Genomic DNA, 25,727 nt, shown 5'->3' on the forward strand with positions numbered 1-25,727 from the left:
TATTTTGTGCAGCTTGTATAAAGCTTTGGTGTATACAATTTAAAAAAAATCAATCTTTAAATATCCAATAAAACTAAGTTTTAAAATCAGTGACAAAAACAAAAATTGCTGGAAAAACTCAGATCTGACAGCATCTGTGGAAAGGAAGACAGAGTTAATGTTTCGAGTCTGTATGACTCTGATGAAGACTCCAAACATTAATTCTCTCTTCCTTTCCACAGATGCTGTCAGACCTGCTGAGTTTTTCCAGCAATTTTTGTTTTTGTTTCAGATTTCCAACATTCGCAGTATTTTGCTTTTAACATCAGTGATATGGGCAAACATTCACTTTCTGACAAAGGTAATACCAACACAACACAGCAAAATAAAAAAAGGATTTCATTTGTGAGCATGCATAAGCAAAAAATATGCACCCTGTCAGTACAAAGCAGCTTTCGGGTATGAGTAGTGAACAGACCTGTTCAATCACTAAAAGTATGTAAAATGTTTCCAGGCTGACCCATGAAATTTAGAACCCTACTAAAACTACAGTGCCCTTTTTATTTTCATTTCTTCATGGGATGGGGAGGCGTCACTAGCTAGGCCAGCATTTATTGCCCATCCCTAATTGCCCTTGTTCAGAAGGCATTAAGAGTCAACCACATTGCTGTGGGTCTGGAGTCACATGTAGGCCAGACCAGGTAAGGATGACAGGTTTCCTTCCCTAAAGGGCATTAGTGAACCAGGTGGGTTTTTACAACCATCGACAATGGTTTCATGGTCATCATGACTTTTAATTCCAGATTTTTATTGAATTCAAAGTTCACCATCTGCTGTGATGGGATTCAAACCCAGAGCATTACCCTGGGTCTCTGGAATACCAGTCCAGTGACAATACCACTATGTCACTGCCTCCCCATCATTAGAAGTAAAATCAATTACAACTTGCAAAAAACTCCTGGAATTTTCAGTAAATATGCTGGGTAACTTCAGTCATGGTTCTAAAACAAACTGATTAACATGAAAACATGGATCTCAATCTGTAAATGGTATTAGGTATGTTTTACACTCAACCATCATATATGGCTTAACTTGTTATAGCACCCATTCTCAAAAATATGGCTCAAAACAGAGTATTCCAAAAAGGAAAGAGGGTAAGGAGCTACAGGTGGAACCAAAATAAGGTCAAAGAGGATTTTTTTCAGGAAGTTTCCAAAAACAGGATGACAGGTGAAAAGGCAGGTAACTTGAGGATAGAGCATAACCATAATAGCATCATCGAAGATGGAATGCAGAGTGCAAGAATGGGATGAGGCTTAGAAGAATCAAAGAAGCAGAGGGCGAACATGGATATGTATGGTTCCTAGAGATTGCAGAGGAACAGGAGCAAAGTCATGAGAGCAAGGACCAGAATCTTTAAATTAATTCCTCAAGGCATGGTGCAAGTGGCAAAGAGAGGGGCACAGATGAAATTATTGGGCATGATATTTTGAATTAGTTGGAATTACCTCAAGAATGTTTCAGAAGGCTAATTTCAAGACAAGAAAGGTATGGCAGATTGAAGCTTTTCCAGTGGTGGAGAAATAGGGGCAGAGGCAGAAAAATGCAATGGTCCGAACACATTATAAATCCCATGGCATAACTAGATTTTTTTTAAAATAAAAGCAAAATACTGCAGATGCTGGAAAACTGAAATAAAAACAGACAATGCTAGAAAACTCAACAGGTCTGGCAGCATCCATGGAGAGAGAAACACAGTCAATGTTTCAAAGCCATATGACTTCTTCAGAGCTGAAGAGAGGTCGAAATGTGATGGTTTTCATACTATTGAAGAGAGGGGGTGGAGCAAAATTGAAGGTCAGGGATAGGTAGTAGCTCAGGAGAGATTTGACAAGGATAGCATCGACACAAGACAAAGGGAGTGGTAATGATTATGTTAAAGACTAAGGCAGGTGTTAATAGTGGCATAAAGGTCCATTAGCAACATGTGTTAATAGCAGAACAAGGGTCAGCGCTCTGAAAGCAAAACATGAGTCCAAGTTATAGACAAGCCCTTGTGTGGGGGAGGGGTTAGAAAAAAAATATTAAATTTCAAAATGGAGCTCATGGCCTGAAGTTGTTGAACTCAATGTAAGTCCAGAATGCTGTAAAGTGCCTAATTAGAAGATGAGATATTCCTCCAGATATTTTCAATTATTGTATTATAAAACAAAATCTTTGCATATAACAAGGTGGAGGATTGCTTTCACTTATTCAAGCATGCAATTCCAATGTGGAAAAATCTGTGTAAGGCAGCCAAAGCTAAGCTGTTTTGCTTTTAAAAAGGTTCCACATTGATCTGATGTTAATTAAAACAGTTGCCAGCTCAACTTTAATCATATGTGCACTAATGTTCGCAATTAAAAGAAATCAAAAGTAAACTGTACTTTAGTAGAAAAACTCTGGGGATAAGGTAGAGCTATGGGATCTGGAGACAGACATGTCAAGTTGTTATCACAAACATAAGACTGACTGCCCATGCACATTATCCTACAGCACATTTATTAACAAGAGACAGCAAATCATATTAAGAAATGTCTGTAAAGTAAAATGTAGAATTGGATCCTCTGGAAAAAGAGAAAATGAAGGCAGTTCCTTGTAGATTTAGCAGCTGAGACCACAGGCTTAACTAGAAAAACGTTCAAGTTCCATGGTTGCCTATCAATAAAGCTCACATACTTCAGTTGGGTGAATTTTGACAGATCTCACGTAACACTGGATAACATTACACAACCCTCATTGCTCAACTGATGGTTGCTCCTGGATGCTCTCATGAATTAATTAATACTGGTTGTAAAGAAGTCTATGGACCAAGGTTATCCTCATCCCTTTCTTTTAGAGTATATGTGCAGAGGTAATTGCCTAAATTACAACAGCACCTACACTTCAACAGTATTTCACTGTCTGTTCAAAAGCTTTGGGGCAATCCTGAGGTTGTGAAAGGTGCTATATAAATGCAAGTCTTTTTCTATCGGGGGGAAAAAAAATTAAGCATACCTCCCCTACGTTCAATGTCTGATTAAAACAGTTATATCAGAAAGCTTACTCAAACAGAAACAAAATGTATTCCAGTATGTTATTATCTTAAGGGAGAGATTTTAATGAGAAAATGGAGGCTGGATCATGTCTCAGCAAATGAAAGCTGGAGGGAGATACATCAGATTGTTATCCCATTAGGGTATAGGAATGAGATTCTGAGAACTGCGCATGGAATTCCAATTTTGGGGGGGGGGGGGGGGGGGAGAGACTTCTAGGAATTAGGAAAACACAGGAAAAGATAGAAGTTTTTTTTTGGCCAGGACTGCATTGGGTAGAAGTTTTTTTTTGGCCAGGATTGCATTTGGGATGTAGTCAAATTCTGTAGAACATGTCATATATGTCAGGTAACCGGGAAACCACAAGCAGTGATTAAGCTGGGACCTTCGATCCCAATAGCAGCATTTGAAGAACTTTTTACCAGGGGTCATGATTCCTCCCTGAGACTAAAAGTGGACATCAGTACTTACTGACAATAATGGATGCATCTACCAGGTTTACTGAAGCTATATTTTTAAGAAATATGATAACTAAGAAGATTGCGGATGAGTTAACTAATTATTTATTTATTTTTTTTTTACAAGATATGGTTTACCTAAGGAAATACAATCAGATTAGGGGTCAAATTTCATGTCACAGCTGTTTAAGGAAGTAATGAACAGTTTGAGGATAAAACAGTTTATGTCAACAGCTTACCATCCAGAGTCACAAGGAGCTTTGGAAAGGTGGCATCAAACTTTAAAAACCATGATGAGAGCATATAGTCAAGATTATCCACAGGATTGGGATGGGGAATTCCATTCTTGTTATTTGCCACTAGAGACGCTCTCATACATTGATTAGTTTTAGCCCTTTTGAACTAGTTTATGTTCATGAGGTAAGGGGACCACTGAAATTGGTTCATGAGAAATTGGTAGGTCAAAATTCAGAAACTATTTTCCTGGATTATGTATCAAATTTCTGGGAAAGATTGAACAGAGTGAGTTAGCTATGGAACATTTAAATATATCACAGCATGTGATGAAAGTGAAGGCAGATAAGAAAGCTAAAGCTCGCAGTTTTGTTTCTGGAGAGAAAGTACTAGTTCTGTCACTAGTACTAGGTGATTCATTAAATGCAAGGTTTAGTGGACCTTACAGGATTGAAAAGAAATTGAACGAAGTAAATTATTTAATAAATGCTACAGGTAGAAGAAAGAAGCAGAGGGTGTGTCATGTAAATATCCTTAAAAAGTATTTTGATGGTCAAGAGGAACAAAAAGAGGTATTAGTAATGGTGGATGATAGGAAAGAAGTAGAAATGCAGGACTCAAACTGATTTTCCTCTAATCAAATTGGAGAGAGGGTGCTGGAAAACAAATGAAATATTGAGTTACCTTCAAATAAGTATCAAAGAGATTTGGGAAAGCTATTGCAGAAACGCAAACCTATTTGTGAGAATAAGATGGGGAAGACAGATTTAGCTATACATGATGTGTCTGTACAGGTTTCATCTTCAATAAGGCAAAATCCTTATAGATTAAATTTGGTAAAGTTATCACAAATACAAAAAGAAATTGACTTCATGCTTCAAAATTATATAATTGAGTCTAGTTGCAGTAACCTGAGTTCACCTATTGAACTGGTACCGAAACCAGATGGAACACAGACTGAGTGGACTATTGAAAGGTGAATGCGGTGACAAAACCAGATTCATATCCTATACCACGGTTGGAGGATTGCATTGAGAAAGTGGGACAATCAAAATTTATCACAAAGATTGACTTGCTAAAAAGATATTGGCAGGTACCGTTGTCGGAAAGACCAAAGGAGATATCAGCTTTTGTGATGCCAAATGGACTATATCAGCTTAAAGTCATGCCATTTGGAATGAAGAATGCATCTGCGACATTCCAAAGACTGAAAGTAATTGCAAGTTTAGGCAATTGTACTGTTTGTATTGATGATCTGATAGTATAGAGTCAGACATGGGAGGAACACATAGCATCTGGAAGAATTATTTTCTCGATTACAAGAAGCTAATTTGGTGATGAACTTGGCTAAAAGCGAATTTGCAAAAGTGCAAGTTGTGTATCTAGGCCAAACCATTGGATATGGTAAAGTGGCTCCGAGAGATGAGAAAGTCATGGCTATCGTGGATTTCCCAGTGCCTACAACAAAATGAGAAGTTTTGAGATTTCTGGGCATGAGTGGGTTTTACTGGAAATTGGTACCAAATTTTAGCATTGTGGTTGCTCCAATGACTGAACTATTAAAAAAGAAGTTTCAATGGACACAAGTTTCAGAGGTCATTTGATAGTTTGAAAACTGTATTAACTACGACACCAGTTTTGGTAGTACCCAATTATGTCAAGCAATTTAAGTTGGCTGCTGACATGATCAATATAGGCATTGGAGCTGTGCTGTTACAAAACGATGACACTGGAATTGAAAAACCAATAGGTATTTTTCACAGATGTTGAACGTACAAGAGAAGATGTACAATGATCGAAAAAGAGATCTTGGGTTTGATGGCATTTTGAAATTTGTGTTGCAAACAATTCATCAGAAACCAGTGTTTATACAGACCACAATCCCTTGAAGTTTTTGGACAAATTGAGACAAACGTGCAAGACTTTTCAGGTGGAGTCTATCATTACAGCCATTTAATCTAAGGATTATACACGTTGCTGGTAGAGAGGGGTCAGTGGCAGACAATGTTATGGAGATGAAAATAGGTGCTATTTGTGATGGATGAAGTTGGAAACTCCACTCAGGGTTGAAAAAGGGGGCTAAGATTGTGAAAAGTCTTCTGTAATCCGAGGCATTTTCCTGGTAAGGGGATGGTGGCAAGGTTATAGCAGAGGGGCGATGGTTTCCTCTTCCCAATGTTTAACTGGGAAAGCTTGAGCTCATGCAGGAATGAATGTGAGCCATGCAATCTTACATACACTGACAGTGAAGGGGTCAAGAGAGGTGGAGAGGTACAGCTGGGTGTCATTGGCATACATGGGGCATCTGATGCCATGTCTGTGGATGCTATCATCTCAGGGCAGCACACAGAGGAGGAAGAGGTGGGGGGGGACTGAGGGTAGATCTTTGGGCTGATTCAGAGGTGACGGTGGCAGTGCAGTCTAGAAGGGACACCATTAATGGAGATAGTTTAACAGGTTAAAAGTGGAAACAAGCAAGGGCATTCTCACCTACTAGACAACGTGCATTGAAAAAATAAACTAAGTAGCTAATAATCTGAAAAATCATTCATGGGTGTTTGGATGACAGTGAGTGCAATTACTTAATATCACTGAAAATATGAACACGAGGCCATGTTTGTTAAGAAAATATCAAGTAGCATCTCTCCCTAAATTAAATCTCAAAAGATTATTCGATTAGTTAATACTTAGAATTCCAACAAGTTTGCAATTCTGTTATAGGTGAGATTTTATTTAAACTCCATATTTAGCTTCACATCACTCATTTCAGAAAATTCTCCCACAGGAGCACTTTATAGCCCCAGGTACTCATTTTATGCTCAGCACTAACTTGATAGAAAGCTTCCAAGTTTTGAACAGGTGCCAGTATTATAAAGGTAACATCTGGCAGCCCAGCTATTTGTAAGTTTGTTTGTAATGATTCTTACCTTGTGCTTTCCACACAAGATAGCTTGAGGGAAATCCTAGAATGCTATTGTAACACTGGTTCACTGGGTTACTTTATGGTGTTCTTGGAATTAATCAGCTCTAAAATTTTAAACCACTTGGGAACTACCCATACTTTAAAAACTACAACCAGTTATTCATTCATATAGAAGAACTTTTAAAATAAGCAGACATTTCAACAGTTCTTCAGTACAACTACTGATCAATTCACTGAAAATTTAACAGTATATCAGACCAGATGTAGAAATACTTAAAATATAGATGCAAGTGGTAAAAATGATGCTACGTTTTATGGAAATGATAACAATCCTCTCTCAAAAGCAGTGTACTGTAAATAAAAACTAAACATGGTAAGAGCCCAAAACAAAACAGATGATGTTGGAAACACACAACAGGTAAATAACGTATGCAAAGGGTTCAGAACAGACAAATGATGAAACAAACTAGTATATGAATTGGTAAAAAAAGTTAATTAATAACAAAAAAGATAAGCAAACACAGGAAATATCAATACAATGGTGTAACAGGCCATTTTAGTCAAATTAGCAGACAGAAGGTTTAAAGAAATAATATTAAGAAGTCTGTCCAAGAAGTGTGATGTGCCTGGTATGAGGGTGAAGAGAATTAACATGCTTTTCTGTGCTAGTTTGCTTCTCATTTTCAGCATACATTGTAGGTTAGCAGCAATGAGTAAGAGAAAGCACCCAGACATGCAATGCACAGGTCCACTGACATGTGGACACGCCCTGCACTCATGGATCAAGCTCCCAGCTCAAATAGCCCACTACCTTGTGGATACCTTGGGAGAGTTGAAGGCTAAGCAAGGAAACCCTTACAAAAAAATCTGGAGCGGGACCCAAAGGCAGAGTTGTCTAAATATGTCATCTGTCTGGCAGCTCCTGCAACCAATCCAGTGCCAATAGTGCTTTGTATTCCTTTGGACTCAACCGAGGAGGTTGAGAGGGGGACCCTGATGTTTGGGCAACACAGGGGGCAGAATTTAGCCCTCAATGGGTGGGCGGGCCCCACCAGCTCGGTGACAGGCCACCTGATGGGCTTCCTGTGTGGGGGGTGGATGGATTCCCCAACTATCAAAGTGTGCTCTTTCGTGCATGCGCGCGAAAGAGTGCATTGCTCCCTGAGGCAAAGTGCTGTCTTAGGAAGAGCACTGACAGTTTAAAGATCAAAAATAGACAATAAAAAATAATTAACATGTCCCCCTCATGTGACAATGTCACACGAGAAGGGACATGTTAATAAATATTACATAAACTTTATTAAAGATTTTTAAAACAGACATGAAACCTCATCCCGCCATTGGATGAGGTTTCATGTTTTTTCTCCTTCCCGCCAGCCTTAAGGTTGAACAGGCAGGGCCTTTAATTACTTTAATTATCCTGTCAATGGTCTTAATTGACCATTGACAGGTTAGCAGGTGCACAGCTGATTTCGCTGTCCGCCTGCCTTCCTGAATATTTAAACGAGGTGGGATGATGTCGGGGGTGCTTCCCGACGTCATCCCGTGTCAGTTTCCCCATCGGTGAGTGGGCCCCGACCCCAAATCACCAACAGGAAAATTCTGGCCAGGGTCTCCACAAATTTTGCCCAGACTTGTGCCCTGGAAGGGACACTCCAGTTTCACTGCAGTCTGTTAACACAACATGGAAGACAGCAGTTACGAGTCATTCATCCAATTCTACTAACGTACAGAATAGGTCTCCAATGATGGGAGGAACCACTGTGTCCCACTGGTCAGCCATTGCCCACTTCAAGTCGGGTTGTCCCTGACTAGTAAAGTGATGACCCGCCATGGTCCATTTGCTTCAATGGGTGCATGGAGCTTCAAGTCTCTGCTCAACAAGTAGATGGAATCCACTGCACCAGGCAAACAAATATCAAATGATAATGAAGAAATTGCCAACGCGTCGATTGGCAAACTGGAATGTCAGGACCATGTACATGTGACAATATTAGAAATGCAGGTCCCTTTAAGAGTAAACCAGGATAAGCTTCAGAGTGAATTAAGAGTAGGTGATGCTCATTGATGCCTATACTTAAAAGCTAGGTTTTTCCCTAGTAAGTGGGGTTTTTGCTTTTGGACAGGGAAAAGATTCAGAAGGGAAGAGTGGAAACCGGTATTTGTACTGAACGATAGTTTAACAATAAAAGAGTTGTGATTCACAGAATATCTTCTGCTGCTGATTCAGTAAATGTATATCCACCTATTAAACACATGGGATTGACAGATGATTTGCAGCTGGTTGATAACGTGTGCAAAACTGTAATTGGCATGGAATTTGATTGACTGGACATTGACATAGCTTCCCTCCAAGAGATCAGGCTCGCCAAGAAGGACATTATACGTTCATCTGGCAGGGGAAAAGTTCAGAGGAAACATGGGAGCAGAGTGCAGGCTTCGCTGTTAGGAACTCGCTACTCTCAATGATACAACCCTCATAAATGGTTCAGAACGAGTTCTCTCCAATCACCTCTCAACTCAAACAGGGCCAGTTAATCTCATGAGTATCTATGCTCCAAAGCTATGCTCCACGCCAGAGGCAAACAACTAGTTCTATGAGGAGCTTAACACTGCTATCAGCAGGAACCATAAGTCAGAACATTTTACCTACTGGGGGATTTCAAAGCAAAAGTGGGCATGAACCATGGTCCTCTTGCCTCAGACATGAGGCCTGGGAAAGATAAATGAGAACGGAGAGAGATTGAGCTTTGCTACTATCACAAGCTTTGTGTAACTAACACTGTCTTTCAGAACAAACCATGCTTCAAAGGTGCCCTGGAGACATTCAGGATCTTGGCATTGGCACAAGCTGGATCTGATCATCACCAGACATGACTCTCTGAACAGCACTCTCAATACATGCATCTACCACTGCGCTGACTACTGTAAAGATTAGTCTCTGGTGTGCACCATGGTTAGGATGCAATTTGACTCAAAACAGAAATGCTGTCCTCGCATCAATGTCAGCCATACTATCTACCCAGATAAAAACCAACAATTCTTCAACTCTTTTGAACAAGTGCTCTTGTGCATTCCACACAGTGCAGAAGCAAAATAAAACATACTTCAAGCCACCATCAATCTACAATACTGCAACAGCAGGAAAATGCTGACCAGCTGAAGGCTAACATCACTGTGATGGAGCTTATCACTGAAACCAAACAGACAGCTCTCATTAATCAGATCTGAGTGAGAAGACTCTGAATGCACTAGGAGCCACTCAAAGTAAAGTCCACCACACTGCAAGTGCGCCAAAGACTACTGGTTATAGCTTTTCCAGAATATCCAGATGTCCTTCATCACAGGGAAAGCCAGAGGCATGTATGAAGGAATCATAAATGCAATAGGTCTGTCAGCAAAGAAAATGGCTCAATTGAAAACAAAGCCAGGAGAGATCATCATTGACTGCAATAACTAATTGGAGAGAGGGGTGGAACACTACCTCGAGTTGAACTTCTCTACAATGGTGAGATCTGGACAACATATGCTAGGCAGCAGGACAAGCTGAACAGTTTCCACCTTCGCTGTCTCAGATATATCCTCTGCATCTCTTGGCAGGACAAGGTCACCACCTCAGAGGTTCTGGAGAATGCTAATTCCATCAGCATACACATTGCTAAGCCAATAATGTCTGGGCTGGCTCAGCCATGTTCAATGGATAGACGACAGCCACATATGCAAAGACCCTCTGTATGGTGAACCTGCCACTGGGTAACGACCTCCCAGATGTTCATACCTCCACTACAATGTCACCTGCAAGATAGTCATGAAGTTGGTGAACACTGATACTGACGGCTGGGAGTCAGTCACTGATGGCTGTGACCTCTGGAGGCTGATTGTTTTGAAGGGCATTGAAAGAGATGAGCAGAAAGGAAAAGCTCGACTGGTTTAAGAGAGCCCAGAGAAAACAAAAGGCCAGCAAATTGTGCACCATCTTCGCCCACTGACTTTCTCTGCAGCAAATGTAGCAGAGACTGCCATGCCAGAGTCTGGTTCCTGAGCCAGACCAAGTGATGTATAACACAGTTGACCACCATGGAGCAAACTATCGTCTCCCAAGACAGAAGGCTACCACTACACTGAAGAAATAGTATCTGTGTAACCTTGGTCACATTGATATTTTTACAGGTATAATATTTTATGTTGACATTTATGTGCTTAACTGTGCCCTACCTTTTGAGAGTTCTTTTATTGTGGAGTAGATGGATCCACTGTACTTTGCCAGTATCTCTTATTTCGGTTGTAAACTTGTTTAAATTTCCAACCTAATGATCAGATCCTTCATGTTCCTAACTCTGCCATTTTCTCACATTTTCTTTAGTCCATTCACTATGTTAGCTATTCACACATAAATAAGGTTTACAAATCTGAAAAGATATAAGGGTAGCCTAGTTTACACCACTATTATTTCTTAAACTGGCTCAGTGAGGAATATTAGAGAATTTCATTGAATCATTGTTTGCAATTAGGAAATTCACAGTAGTAGCATCGTAAAAGAAATTCACACAGTAGAAACATCTAAAAGAAAATTCTATGTGCATCAACTATAGGCAATTTTGCTAAAATGTACAGTAAAGAAACCATAATGATTTAACTTATTTGCAAAACACAAATGAATAGAGATAAACTGTTCCCATGAATTACTACCCTCACTCCCAAGTAACCACTACACTGGAATCTTTGAATCTATATTGATCTCGTATCTATTGCTTCTACACCAGTTCTGGTCCAGCACTTACACTGATCAGTAGTAAAAATTAAAGTTACATTCAAAGAAAAATGAAGGTTCTAACAGTTTAACATACCCAAGACACCAAACTCAGAAAGTGAACTGTTGCAAACAGTGTAGGGAGCTTGATCTGGCCACAAATGGTTCATCGGCACACAAGTCTTTTTATCTATGTCTTGATCATGTAATACGTGATGACGATGGCTGTGAAAGTAACAATGTATGACATTAAGATCCAAGCAAACAATAGCACACTGATAAGTAGCAACTAATGTATTACTACCAAAAGACTCCACTCCTGTGGTCAACATAATTCAGACTGCAAAAGACTTTATCCTTACAATTCAATTTATCAACCTTTTGTTGAACTGTTTTAATTAGAGTTACACATGTTGCTAAAAGTCAGCAGTAACAAAATAAACAGAAGTATTAATTTGGTCAGATATAAAAAAAGAGCAATTCTTAATCTCGTCAGGTAAAAAAAAGGCTAGGGCAGACCTGAGAATAATTTATTTTTGGGGAAGAAAGACAGAAAGATTTTAGCTGTCTCAATTTTTCACTGTTCCATGAATAAGAAAAATTACTTTTTTGTCCGACAGTTTGATGCTGGATACAAACTCAATACAAGTTGATGGGTCTGCATCAAATCAAGTATCTGAAATTAGTTTGCTGCATTGATTTCTGCAAGCTTTCTTGGAAGAAAATGACTCAAATAGAAACTTCATCTCGCGCAGGTCGAAAGCTCAAAGCGTAAATTAAAATACTACATCACCATAATTTAGACACATATTAACATAAAGGGCATCAATACATGTCATAGTTTTAGCATTGGGGCATTAAGATTTATTGAGAACAGCTGACTTATCATGGATAACTTAAACATTTCCTTCTGAGGAAGGGAGATTATTTGTTTTTCCAACAGTGTAAAAATGGCATACTTCAAACAAACATCAATTCACAATGAAAGAGGTAAATAAAGTATTTGTTTCACACAATTACAACAAGAAACAGGAGTCTGTAAATGTAATAATTAATTGTACGTGGTTGACTAACATTTATAATCAGACTACAATTGCATAACAAGTACAGCAGAGCAACAGACCAATCAGCCCAACCAGTCCAGGCATTTATGTCTCACTTAGGTTTAAATTGGAAAAATGGAAGGAGGCCTATCATAAACAGATATTCCCTTCCCTTGTCTAGCCTCTCCATAGCTGCAACTATTCTATTCAACCACTGTGGTCTCGAATTCCACATTCTCACCATTCTTTGGGTCAAGAACATTGCTCTGAATTGCACGTAAGATTTCTTGGTGATATCTTATATTGATGGTCTCTAGTTATGTTCTTCCTCACAAGTAGAAGCATTCTCTCTGTATCCTCTCTAGCAAAACCATTCATAATTTTAAAGATTTCTATTAGTCCTTTTCAAGAGAAAGAGACCCAGTCTGTCCATCCTTTCCTGATAGGTATATCCAGGGATTTCTGGTATCATTCTTGTAAACCTTCCCTGCACCCTCTTCAATGCCCTCTATATCTTTTATATAACATGGTGACCAGAACTGTACACAGTGCTCTAAGTGTGATTCAACCAAGGCTTGTTACAGCTTTAGCATAACTTCATTACTTTTCAATTCTATCCCTCTAGAAATAAAGCCCAGTGCTTGATTTCTTTATGGCCTTGCTAACCTATGCCACAATTTTTAGTGACTGGGGCATTTGTACTTCAAGTTCCTTTTGTTCCTCCACCCCACCTAGACTCATCTTCCAAGTAATAAGTAACTTCCCTATTTTTCCTACCAAAATTAACTACCTCACATTTAACAGTGTTGAACTTCATTTGCCAATTATTTGCCCATTCTGCAAGATTATTAATATCCTCCTCTAATTTGTTGCAGTCCTCCTCAGTGTTGGTTAATATCCTAATTTGGTGTCATCTGCAAACTTAGAGATGGTGTATTTGATTCCAAAGCTTTGGGCCATGCTCCCAGCACCGATCCGTGTGGAACACCCTTTCCTACATCTGCCGCTCTGAATAATTACTCTTTACTCCCACTCTCTGCTCTTGGTCTTGAAGCCAGGTAACAATCCATCCTGTCACTTGTCTCCTGACTCCACATTCTCAGACCTTATTCATTAGTCTATTATGGGGCACCTTATGAAAGGCACTTTGAAAATCTAGATAAATTACATCTACTGAATTACCACTGTCTACTCTTTATTGCCTCCACAAAAAAAAAATCAATAAGGCTCGTCAAACAAAGTTTTCCCTTTTGAAATCCATGCTGACTATTCATTGCTTATTTTCTCTTCTCGATGTTCTTCTATCCTCTGATTTAGCAGGATTATTTTTCCTACCATCGATGTTAAGTTGACTGGTCTATAATTGCCTGGGCATGTTCTGTTCCCCTTCTTAAATATAGGAATTACGTTAGCTATCCACCAGACTTCGATTTACTGAAGAAAAATATATGTTCTGACCTGAACATTATTTAATTTATCAGCCAAGTGGCCTCTATGCTGTAAGATTCAGCGGACAGGATTTTTGGATCGGCGGGTGGCCATGATTGGCAGGCCTGGGAGCAGCCGAAGAACTGACCGCTGATCATGATTGGCCCCCTTGACCGCAATTTCACACTGGCTGGCCAATTAACAGCCAGCCAGCACGAAGCGTGTGCTGAAAGGCTCAGCGTTGCCAAGGTGGGTGGGGGGGGGGGGGGGGGTGTAGAAAAGAGAGAGTGGGTGAGTGCTGAAGTTAGTGCAGGCATGGGAGAGTGCAGAATGAAAACTCCCTGAACACAGAGGAGCTGAAGAATTTAAAATTCAATAAAAACAGATTTTAAAATCTGAAAAAAAATGCCCACACATCAGAATGAGTTACCTAAACATAAGGATGCTGAAATTTGTGTCCAAACATTTTTATTTTTTAAAAATTAATCTCAAAGCCACATCCTGCACATGGATGAAGTTTCCTGAAAAATGTGAAGGCCGCCTGGCCGATTTGCCCACCTGCCAACCAAAATGTTGGATGGGCAGCGAAAAATCCCAGTTAATTGCGCCGTTAATGGACTTAGTACTTAAGAACCCTCTTAATTTTTGGTGGGTTGGCAGAGGGGGGGGGAGCTCACCTGACATCAATGCAGGCTATTTTATGCTCGAGCGTGTTGGGTGTGGGCCCACATGTCGAGCGAAAAATTCTGGCCAATGATTCTAAATATTGGAACAGTTGAAGTTATAGATTATAAAATGAAGTTCGGAAAGTGTGAACAGATAAAAAATACTCAGCTTTCCATGGGCTTTCACAAAGATTTCACACAAGACTATACAGAAGCTTTGGTTACCCACTATTTTCAGAACTCCAATTTACCTGAAAGTGCCTCGTTCAACATCTTGTCCACTAAGCCTTACATGTATTCCCTCTTTCAGTAAAGAACCAAATGCCATATACTCTGCCAGAGCCCAATCAACTATTTGATTCTTGGCCATCTCCGCTCGTCCCCTAAGGATACGAGACAAACCTGGAAAAATTATGAATAGTTGTTCTGGTAAATAACAAAAAACAGTATTAAAGAAATTAAAACAAGATGTCAGTATCAATGATTAAAGGGCTAACGATCCCTAATCATTTAGTGTGCAAAAATCAAACCTTTTAGTTTGTAAGAATGTTTTAATTATTCCCTCCCATAAAATATAATTTTCTATTTTATTCTGAATGTGCATGGTTCACCTTTCTTACAGCTTGTGTCAGTTTGCCTGAGGCAGTAACCTCCAAGATAAGTTAGAGGTTTAAGTCTAGAACTTGGGGGCATAATATATATCAGCTAACACTGGAGTTCAGTACTGAAAGTGGTAAATTGTTACAAAAACCATCTCTATTCAGGGAGATGTAAAAGATCTCAAGGCATTATTCAAAGAAGAGCAGGGTACAGTGCCAGTAACGTGGATAATATTCTCCTTTTAGCCAACACCACAAAAAACACTAACTAATCACTTATTCTTTTTCTGCTTGAGTCCTTGGTGTGCAGGCTAGCAATCACATTTCCCTCCAGAACAATCCTATATGCAACTAACTGAATGACCTAAAGATAAATTTAAGCCTTAGATAAATTCAAGTTGTTTCTTCTCTGCACATCACAACTCAATTTTATTCTTCAAATAGTATATGAAATTGATAAACTCTAAAAGGGTGTGGTTTGATCCAAAGAGTAAAATTCTTTTTTCCTGAATAACTAGTGCAATTACTTAGTATTCATGAACAGATGGAAAGTAATGCTCCTACATATTAATATCCTTAAGGATCCCAGAGTGGCGAGAATCCAATTAAGAGATTTTGAGTTGAGAGCTGAAATGTTAACTTCCCCAGATGTATGGTCAAGGAGACAGTTCCCAGCACTCATTTACAAGACAGAATAGAGTGTTTGACAGGAACCTGTACAAAATATTTGACATGCGATGAAAGAAAGACAGACATGCTTGCATTTAGATAGCACTTTTCATAACCACTGGTCATTTCAAAGCACTTTCCAATCAATGGGGTATTTAATGAAGTGTAGTTACAGTTGCAATATAGGAAAAATGGCAGCCAATTTGCTCCCATAAACAGCAATATAATAATCAGATGATAACCAGGCAATGATAATTGTGGATATACAGCAAAACAATTCTTGACAATTCTATTTTCAAAAACAATTTAATAAGGCTGGATTTTATGGGATGCCACAGTCCCTGTCACCACTTGGTTAAAAGGTTGGGGGTGGGAGCCTGCCCACAATCCCGATGTCTGCCCTGCAGCCACTCTGAGTAGCATTAGTTGCCTTAAGGCAAGGCCCCGTCTCGAGAGGATATCCCACCACACAAAGCTCCCAGTCAGATGGCTTGCAGGTCCATCGCCCAGCAGCACCAGCCAGGAGTGCTGGCCATTGCTGGGGCTACAAGCAGTTCCACCACACCAAGGAGCCCAAGTAAGTCTGTGGTTGGGGGGTCTCAGTGAGGGGGAGGGCAGGGAACTGGGTTCAACAGGCTGGAGAAGGGTTGAAGAGGAAGGATAACATTAGATGGTGGGGGGGTTGCCTTTACTCAGCCCAAGGCACCAAAGGAAGACTTTCACTTACCTGACACAGCTAAAGCTGCTGGCTTTCCACATGATGTGGGCCTCTCCCACCATGGGTAAAATATCTACAGGGGTGGAATGAGGCCCTTAAGTGGCCACTTAAGGGCCTCAATAGGCCGAAGGGCAGGTGGTGGTGGGGAGGCCATCCCCTGGCTTTTACATGCCCTCCCGCCTTCAAAGCTGCTGATAATGGGCTGAATTTTATGCTCCTCTAAGTTTCACAAAATATTTTTTCTATCAATATATTGAAGGTTGCAGTCAATGTTTACATTGTCAATGTAATATGAGACAAACCAATAACCTTCACAAGTTTATACATAAACGTCTCTTTGTTCTTCTGAAATTGCGACTTGAGAACTCAGTCTCACAAACATTATCAGCTCTTTCGGAATTTAACCTTTTCATTTAGTAGCCGACTTTGGGGAATGTTGCAATGGAGCTCAATCTTATCCTCACCTGATGTCCACATATACTCTTCCATCGCAGATCACTGGATAATAACCAGATCCACACCTGTTACACCTGTTTTTTCTCTTCTCTTGCCAGAGGACACCCAAGTCAACTGCAATACTCCTTCCCCCAAACACCAACTAGTGGACACCAGCTCATTCAGTTGTATGCAACTCCTTCCCAATCTGAATGGTCCAGTACCATGTCAACCAGAGTATTTACTCACTGAGCCATTAGTGTCTCTGCTACAAATTCATTTTCAAATGTAATTGGAAATTCAGGATTAAAAAAATTAAATTGGGTTACAAGTCGACAAACAAAAATCAAAATCCACTGAGGGTGCAAGAAAATGTTCTCGTGTAGTGAAATATGAGGCAGGACAAAAATCCATTTCCTAGAAATGTTCTTAGAATATGGTGCAGAGAATTTAATGTTCAATAGGCTATGCATAATAGGTATGTGGATGGTTATCAGCCTGCCTATTTTTTCCAAGAAAGTATGCCAGTCACCATGTTGTGTGTAAACATGCAGTGAATCATTTTGAATTAGGGGATTAATAGCTAGTGTTGCTGCACGACACAAACTGTTTCCAACATCATTTGCATTCAAATGATAAAATTAGCCTGTCAAACCTTATTAGTAGCATATACTTAAAAATATTTCAAAAGGCTGGTGTGTAAGTGTTCCTCAATTGCCTTTATTACTTAAGGTTCTCTTAAGAATATATGATGCTTAAGAATACGTAATGTGCATGAAGATAAATAACACAATTAATAAACAGCCATTAGCTGTTATACATCATCGCTAAAATCCTTCATGCTCATCTGCCACACAGATAATAAATAGCATAACAGCACTGTGTTCTTTGCGTCTTTACAGCCTTCTCAAGCTATGTATGAAAACGGTTCGCCTGTATTCAGAGTGTCTAACTATTCAATCTTGCTGGTTCAAAATGAACAAAAATCTAGGTTTTTCCACCTGAACATAATAGACTGACAATGCTGTATGCTATAGTCTTTCACCAAGTATATCACTGCTCTATTTCACACACTCCAATAGAGTAAATTTCATTTCTGTACTGTAGATTCAGAATTAACAAATGGAATCAAGACTTTAGTGAAATGTTACCCTGGAGAATTTCTTAAGCTATCAAGCTATAATGGTTTCCTTTAAATAAATATGTGATTAGCATAATTACAGAGACCATTATCACCAAGGATGTGTAGCTGTTTATGTCTCCACCTGGAAAAATATGCGCACAATGAGACGGAAGAGCAATTTCTTAGTTTCATGGAACTTGGATCTCAGCGTGTTGGATTAACCTGATAAAACCCTGCTTTAAAAAACAATGTTTATTGCCATTGCCTCAATTTCATTAGCTCAGTTATTGTACAGATGTATAATCTTTTCAGATAAAACTTCACAATTTGAAATTATTTAAAAGCTACAGTGATCTCATGTGCCAGCACTTGATTACAAAGGTGTGAAAATCTAGGGCCCAAATTTTTGCCACGGCAGACCATCTCCTATTCTCGCAGGGTTGGGAGCGGAGTTGGGCTGGAATCTGCTGAGCTTTAAATTTAAAAAAAGTTTGGAGTTCAAAGAAAATCAGTGCTTGATGTTTCATTGGGCAGAATTTTCTGCCTACCGGGCGGGCAGGCCCGACCCAATCTCCAGCGGGTGGGGAACCGATCCACACCAGAGAAGTGGGCCCTGCTGCCAGCACGACGCCCAGCAGGAAGCGCTATGAGTTTCGTGTGCGTGTGGGGGGAGGAAAGAGAAAGAGAGAGCACACATCTCCCTGAGGCTAAGTGCTGCCTCAGGGAGATCGCTTATACTTGTACAAACATTAAAAATTGAAAAATAAAAAAATCATGTGACTATGTCACATGAGATGGGGCATGTTAATAAATTTCACTGAAACTTTATTAAAGCTTTTTAAACCCTACATGAAACCTCACCAGCCGGTGGATGAGGTTCCATGTTTTTTTCAGAAGCCCGCCAGGGCTCCTGTCCTGTCCACCAACCTTAAGGTTGGGCGGGCAGGTCCTTTAATTGTTTTAATTATCCTGTCAATGGCCTCACTTGGCCATTGACAGGTCGGCGGGCACACAGCTAATTTCGCTGTGCCCCTGCCTTCCTGAAGATTTAAATGGGGCGGGATGACATCGGGGGTTCCCCTCGCGTCATCCCATGTCGTTTTGCATGTCGGCAAGCAGGCCCCGCCCCCTGCTTGCCAACAGCAAAATCCAGTCTATTGACATAAGCCTGAGGGAATAATTATAGGATTTGTGCTGCAATGGCTGACTTTACATTATCATAGTGGGGTGCCTGTTAAGTGAGCAGTTTGACTGACAGCTTTAAGTGGTTATAGAATTAAATGTTTGTTTTCATAAGAGATTAGTTGAAGAGATTTCAATATATTAAATGTTCGTTTGGTAGCACAGAACTTGAGAATTGCTGAAAAAGGACGTTGAAGCTTTTCATGTTGCACTTATCAGGGCACTTCGAAAAAATACCAATATAAAGGAAAAACAGCAATTTATACTGTATGTGAACAGAGTGCTGACTGGTTGGCAAGTGGACTCAGATTGGTAGAGGTGTTGCCATGGAAAATGCACCACTGATGGTGAGTGACAGTTAATTGCCAAGCACTGTTTGAAATTAACCAGGCAGCTTGACCCTGATTGGTCATGGCATTACCCTGAGGAATGTCAGCCAATGGCTGTCACTTTTGTTTAGCTAAAACTGGCACAATGTATGCACATGTTCTTTGTCTGCGAAGAACACAGCTATGTGTATTAATATGTAGTCTCCAGTACACGCAAATGCGCCACACTGAGCTCAACTGACAACCTTAAATGGGTTGTCACCATAATTCTTAGTACATTGAGGATTATTTAGCAAAAGTTGTCCAATTGCAGAATCTCATTTAACATTGGACACTGGCTGGGTTTTCTGTGCCTAGCAGCATTGGGCATTTTTGGTGGCACGAACAGACACGACGACGAGATTGGTTTTACGACGGTGTGAAACCAGTTAGTGATCGCCTGCTCAGCCCGCCAGTGGGTGGGCCACCTTCTCCAGACTAATCGGACTTCTGGAACCTCACTGTAATACATCAGCATATCATTATTAGGCCTGCCTGTTGGAATCATGCCTGCCAGAATCGTCCCCATCACACCCCAGATCGTCCACGCACCGGGAAAACACACCGACGTGTTTCACGACAGCACATAAGCGACGTGCACCTGGCGGGCTGCACTTCGCTCGGGACTTTGAGGTTTGTTTGCCTACCTGGCTTTGGGCAGCACTCGCAGTCACCAGGGCCAGACTTCACAGGCAGCACCACATGACTTTTAGGGGGACTCATGGCAGGTCTCTACCTACCAGATCAGCCAAATATGGGTTACTTTTCAATGGCTGCAGGGCTAGTATTTGCTTGGCAAAGAGGGGAGTGGAAGTGGTGGTGGTGGTGGGGGGGGGGGGGGGGGGGGGGGGGGGAAAGAGAGAGAGAGAGAGAGAGAGAGAGAGAGAGAGAGAGAGAGAGAGAGAGAGAGAGAGAGAGAGAGAGAGAGAGAGAGAGAGAGAGAGAGAGAGAGAGAGAGAGAGAGAGAGAGAGAGAGAGAGAGAGAGAGAGAGGGAGAGAGAGAGAGAGAGAGAGAGAGAGAGAGAGAGAGAGAAAGAAAGAGTGGCCTCAGGGAAGGGAAGAGGCTGCAGAGTACTAGGGAAGGACAATCTGTGCAAGTGGCCTCAAGGTGGTGAAGGCTGAGCAGGCACTCTCCAGAGATGAGGCCAGATGGACGAGAGCGAGAGAGCGAGAGAGCGAGAGAGCGAGAGAGCGAGAGAGCGAGAGAGCGAGAGAGCGAGAGAGCGAGAGAGCGAGAGAGCGAGAGAGCGAGAGAGCGAGAGAGCGAGAGAGCGAGAGAGCGAGAGAGCGAGAGAGCGAGAGAGCGAGAGAGCGAGAGAGCGAGAGAGCGAGAGAGCGAGAGAGCGAGAGAGCGAGAGAGCGAGAGAGCGAGAGAGCGAGAGAGCGAGAGAGCGAGAGAGCGAGAGAGCGAGAGCTGATGTTCCTTGAGTTGACAGTGAGTGACATGCCAATGAATGTGTGATGCATTGCATGTCTGGGTTGAGTGTGATGAGATGGCTGCCATACCCTGACTGCATGGATGAGATCATTCATCCCCTAACTACATTGGATGGCCAACCTCTTCTGTGCAGTATTTGTACTGATCGCCTCCCAAGCCTGGTTAGTCATGCCGCTGCCCATCCTGCGGCCAAAATTGGGATAGAGGACATCACAAATGGGGCCCCCACGGCATCCAAAAGGTGTTCCAGTGATGCTTCACTAAACCTGGGGGCTGCAGTCTTTTGGCCTTTTGTGGACATCTTCCCTGCAGCAGTCATGGGCTGGAAGCACAGATGTGCACACACGGCTGGACTTTAAATATGGCGCCCGGCCTGAAGCGGTGAGGTGATGGCGTGGCGTGCGAATGAGAGCCCGCCCTCCAACGAAACGGCTTGTTTCGTGGGAATGCATAACTAATGTGGTGAATTTGGGATGATACAGCATGAAAATCAGTCATTGCGGCTGGCGAGTAAAATGTCGTTTTACCCGCCTGCTACCGCACTTCGTGCATATCTGGGACAATTCTGACCACTGTGTATTGAGTTCTTCAAGGACAGGCAGCTGGGGTATGGTCTGTACCTTGCTTGTTGTGGACAGCGGCTGGGACATACTGTTTGATACAATCCGCCAGTCTTTGGGACGTATGATCTATGTAACTAGTATAAAGCTGGCATGTAAACCGTGTGAATTAAAAGTGCAAGACGAAAAGCTTCGACATGTCTTTTTCAGCAATATTGAATGTTTTTTCAATGAGAGTTTTTTTAAAATAATGTCATCAATACGTGCAACTTAATTATATGTCAGCATAGCTCCTGAGGTCTGCCCATGTTGGATACTAGATGAATTGGCATAGAGGGGGTAAGGGGGAAGGACAGTGGGTTGGCACTAAGTTGGCATAGGGCTATTAAAGGCCATGGGGATGAGTGGGGATATGGGTTGGCACAGGGGATATAAGGAGCATGGGGGGGTAGAGGGTGGCATGAGATGGCAGAGTGAGAGAGAGTGAGAGAGAGTGAGAGAGAGTGAGAGAGAGTGAGAGAGAGTGAGAGAGAGTGAGAGAGAGTGAGAGAGAGTGAGAGAGAGTGAGAGAGAGTGAGAGAGAGTGAGAGAGAGTGAGAGAGAGTGAGAGAGAGTGAGAGAGAGTGAGAGAGAGTGAGAGAGAGTGAGAGAGAGTGAGAGAGAGTGAGAGAGAGTGAGAGAGAGTGAGAGAGAGTGAGAGAGAGTGAGAGAGAGTGAGAGAGAGTGAGAGAGAGTGAGAGAGAGTGAGAGAGAGTGAGAGAGAGTGAGAGAGAGTGAGAGAGAGTGAGAGAGAGTGAGAGAGAGTGAGAGAGAGTGAGAGAGAGTGAGAGAGAGTGAGAGAGAGTGAGAGAGAGTGAGAGAGAGTGAGAGAGAGTGAGAGAGAGTGAGAGAGAGTGAGAGAGAGTGAGAGAGAGTGAGAGAGAGTGAGAGAGAGTGAGAGAGAGTGAGAGAGAGTGAGAGAGAGTGAGAGAGAGTGAGAGAGAGTGAGAGAGAGTGAGAGAGAGTGAGAGAGAGTGAGAGAGTGAGAGAGTGAGAGAGTGAGAGAGAGAGAGAGTGAGAGAGTGAGAGAGTGAGAGAGTGAGAGAGTGAGAGAGTGAGAGAGAGTGAGAGAGAGTGAGAGAGAGTGAGAGAGAGTGAGAGAGAGTGAGAGAGAGTGAGAGAGAGTGAGAGAGAGTGAGAGAGAGTGAGAGAGAGTGAGAGAGAGAGAGAGAGTGAGAGAGTGAGAGAGAGTGAGAGAGAGTGAGAGAGAGTGAGAGAGAGTGAGAGAGTGAGAGAGAGTGAGAGAGAGGAAAGAAAGAGAAGAGGGTTGGAGAGATTTTTTATGTTTTCATTTTTAAAAAATTTTGGACACAGTGCCAGAACCCTGAGGCAGGCCTTCCACAAAAACCACCTCTGCATCTGGCAGCCTCTTCACTTCTTTCCAGGTCACCCGCCTTGACTCCTATCCTAGCCCACTCCCCCTGACTGAAGATCTAAGCTCCGGGCAGATATTTTTAAAGGTCAGGTCTGCGGAGCCAGAAACTCTCCCATCTCTGCACACCTGACCCCGGGAGTGAAAATCTGGGCCTAAGTCTTTACATAATTGCCCCTTTGCTAGTTGCTCAATGTAATTATTTCTAACTCTCATGTTTTTGTCTGATATTCATTTTCTCCTTCCCTGTCATGCTCTTTCAATCATTGTCTTCATATTTATTTTCTCCAACTGTTTCTCATTTTTCTTTTGCTGTTTCTCAAAAGCTCTCCCCACTCTATCTTTTAACTGTTTTTTTAAAAAGGAAATACAATATGGCAGCCAACAAATACCAATGCAGAGATTCCTCAGTATAAGGCATGGAGCAGCTATTAACAGCTGCTTACTTTCTGGCAGAAACTACTCTTCCATTTCATTTAACCATATAAATTAAAAGCAATAATATTCTTTTTTTAAAATTCATTCACAGGATGTAGGGATCCCGGGCAAGGCTTGTATTTATTGCTTGTTCCTAATTGCTTGAGAGGTGGTGGTGAGTAGCCTTCTTGAATTCAACTGAGTGGCTTGCTGGGCCATTTGAGGGCAGTTAAGAGTCAACCATATTGCTGTAGTCACGTATCAGTCCAGGTAAGGATGGCAGATTTCCTTTCCCAAAAGACATCAGTGAACCAGTTGCATTTATAAGACAATTTAGTAGTTTTATGGTCACTATTAATGATAAGTCCAGATTTATTTAATTAACTGAATTTAAATTCCAAAGCTACCATGATCGGATTTGAACACCATTAGCCCTGGTCTCTGGATTACTAGTCTAGCAGCATAACTACTATGCTACCATACCAGTGCCAGTCTTGCCACTGACAAATAGCAAGAAACTTAGTAGTCACATGGTTGCCACAGATCAATAACATTTCTGCAAGTGGAAAAGAATGCTATTTGTAAATGAATTTATTGATTGGCACGTAAAATTACAAGAGTATCTGCATGCTTCTGTAATTGACAACTTAATTTGGATTGGGAGAAGAAAATGCTTGTCACTAAAATGAGGGGTGTTGCTCTTGCGGCAGCTAGATTCAGCACCAAAGAATCCTTGAAAAACAAGCGCAACACAAAAAGTGTGTTGATCCTTTGCCTGTCCTAAATATAATGCACTCTAATACTCTCCGTTATTTTCTGAAAGCTGCACAAGACAAAGTAAATTACATGCAAATGAATACCAGGCAGTTTTGCATACAGTTCCTATAATCGCATCAGGTGTAGATCAGTGCAGTCTTCAATGCAAGTCCCAAAGCTGCCATCTGGCTACTATATATCTAGAAAAGGTTCTTTACCATTTGTGTCAAAAAATGGTGTTGCAACAAGCCATTAGATCCTCATATTTAAGGATGGAGACTATGTTCTGTACAGTGCCATTGCTTGCACCATTTTTTGCAGTACAGTTCATCTGGAAAGAGACAAGAGGAAACAACCACTGGTGCCCTAACAGTTGCTTATGAGATCTGCCTGGTCCTCTCCTGAGCCACTGTTACCCTATCAAAGACCGAGGGGAGAATTTTCTCCCTGTCGGACAGGCCGGTCAAGAGCAGGCGCAGAGCCCAATTGGCTGAGCGCTGTCATTTTACGTGGGTGGGCCAATTAAGGTCTGCCCAGCGTGGCGCACACCCAGAAGTGCTCAGCGCTACCTGCGCAGTTTTAAACTTGAAAAAATAAAAAATTATTCAGACATGTCCCCTCGATATGACAGTGTCACATGAGCTGGGACATGTTCATGAATTTTCATTAAAATTTTTATTTAATTGATGAAACCTTCATGAATCTTCAACCTGCCCGCGGATGAGGTTTCATGAAAAATGTGATGGGTTCTTCGCCTGCCCGCCAACCTTAAGGTTGGGCAGGCAGCTTTCTCAATAGAGTTAATTAGTTTAATAATGGGTTCAACAGGCAGGTGGGTGCGCAGCCGACTGTGGTGCAGGCCCACCGAATGGAAGATCAGAATGCTGCGTGGGTGGTAACGTTGGGGCATATGCCTGACGTCACCAAGCATCATTTTACACGTTGGCGTGCGGGGCCTGCCCCTGCAAACCGAACAGGAGATTCTGGCCAAAGGTCTGAGTCTACTTTACTCTGAAGCATAAATGATCAGTGGCAGCCTGAAAAATGGTGTTAGGTCACTTACTGCCCCATTTACACTGGCAGTCTGGCCATCATCTTGGGTAGGGTCCAAAGATGGCAGGCTACACCAATGTGAAAATCATGGTTCTGTAATATATATGAAAGCTCAGGAACCGTGAGATTGATTACAGGGTTCTTACAATCACTCACTGAAATCTGATAACAGCACAGAGCACAAATTGAACCTGTGATCTTCCTGACTCATTACAAAGCTGGCAGTTGAGTTTCTTGCTCTTACTTTGTTTTATTGTGCTCCTATTTCATCCAATTTTTTTTTTTTTAAGCGCTTCTGAAAAATCTATTTATTGGTTGCATCAGTTTAAAAGTTGCAAATAGTACTTCTGTAATACACAGTAAAAGACCAATTATATTGGTGCACAAGAAACACTCAGGCTGGCAGGTCATTTCAAAGGTGCAACATGAATCATATTTTATATT

General features: G+C 41.4%; 1 protein-coding gene across 5 annotated transcripts in view; it reads right to left on the reverse strand.

Annotated features, from left to right (window-relative positions):
• ogdhl (oxoglutarate dehydrogenase L) overlaps nt 1–25,727 on the reverse strand; it is a 100,112-nt gene that overhangs the window by 20,352 nt on the left and 54,033 nt on the right. For 4 of the 5 annotated variants that reach the window (XM_041176287.1, XM_041176286.1, XM_041176285.1 and 1 more), the window contains exons 15-16: nt 14,806–14,956; nt 11,516–11,643 (exon numbers count right to left, since the gene is read on the reverse strand). In XM_041176287.1, coding sequence (XP_041032221.1) covers nt 11,516–11,643; nt 14,806–14,956 — 279 coding nt within the window. The remainder of the gene's footprint in view (nt 1–11,515; nt 11,644–14,805; nt 14,957–25,727) is intronic. The other variant, XR_005941623.1, reaches the window with a different exon arrangement.

Source organism: Carcharodon carcharias, chromosome 28 (assembly GCF_017639515.1).
Source record: "Carcharodon carcharias isolate sCarCar2 chromosome 28, sCarCar2.pri, whole genome shotgun sequence".
NCBI classification, from domain to species: domain Eukaryota; kingdom Metazoa; phylum Chordata; class Chondrichthyes; order Lamniformes; family Lamnidae; genus Carcharodon; species Carcharodon carcharias.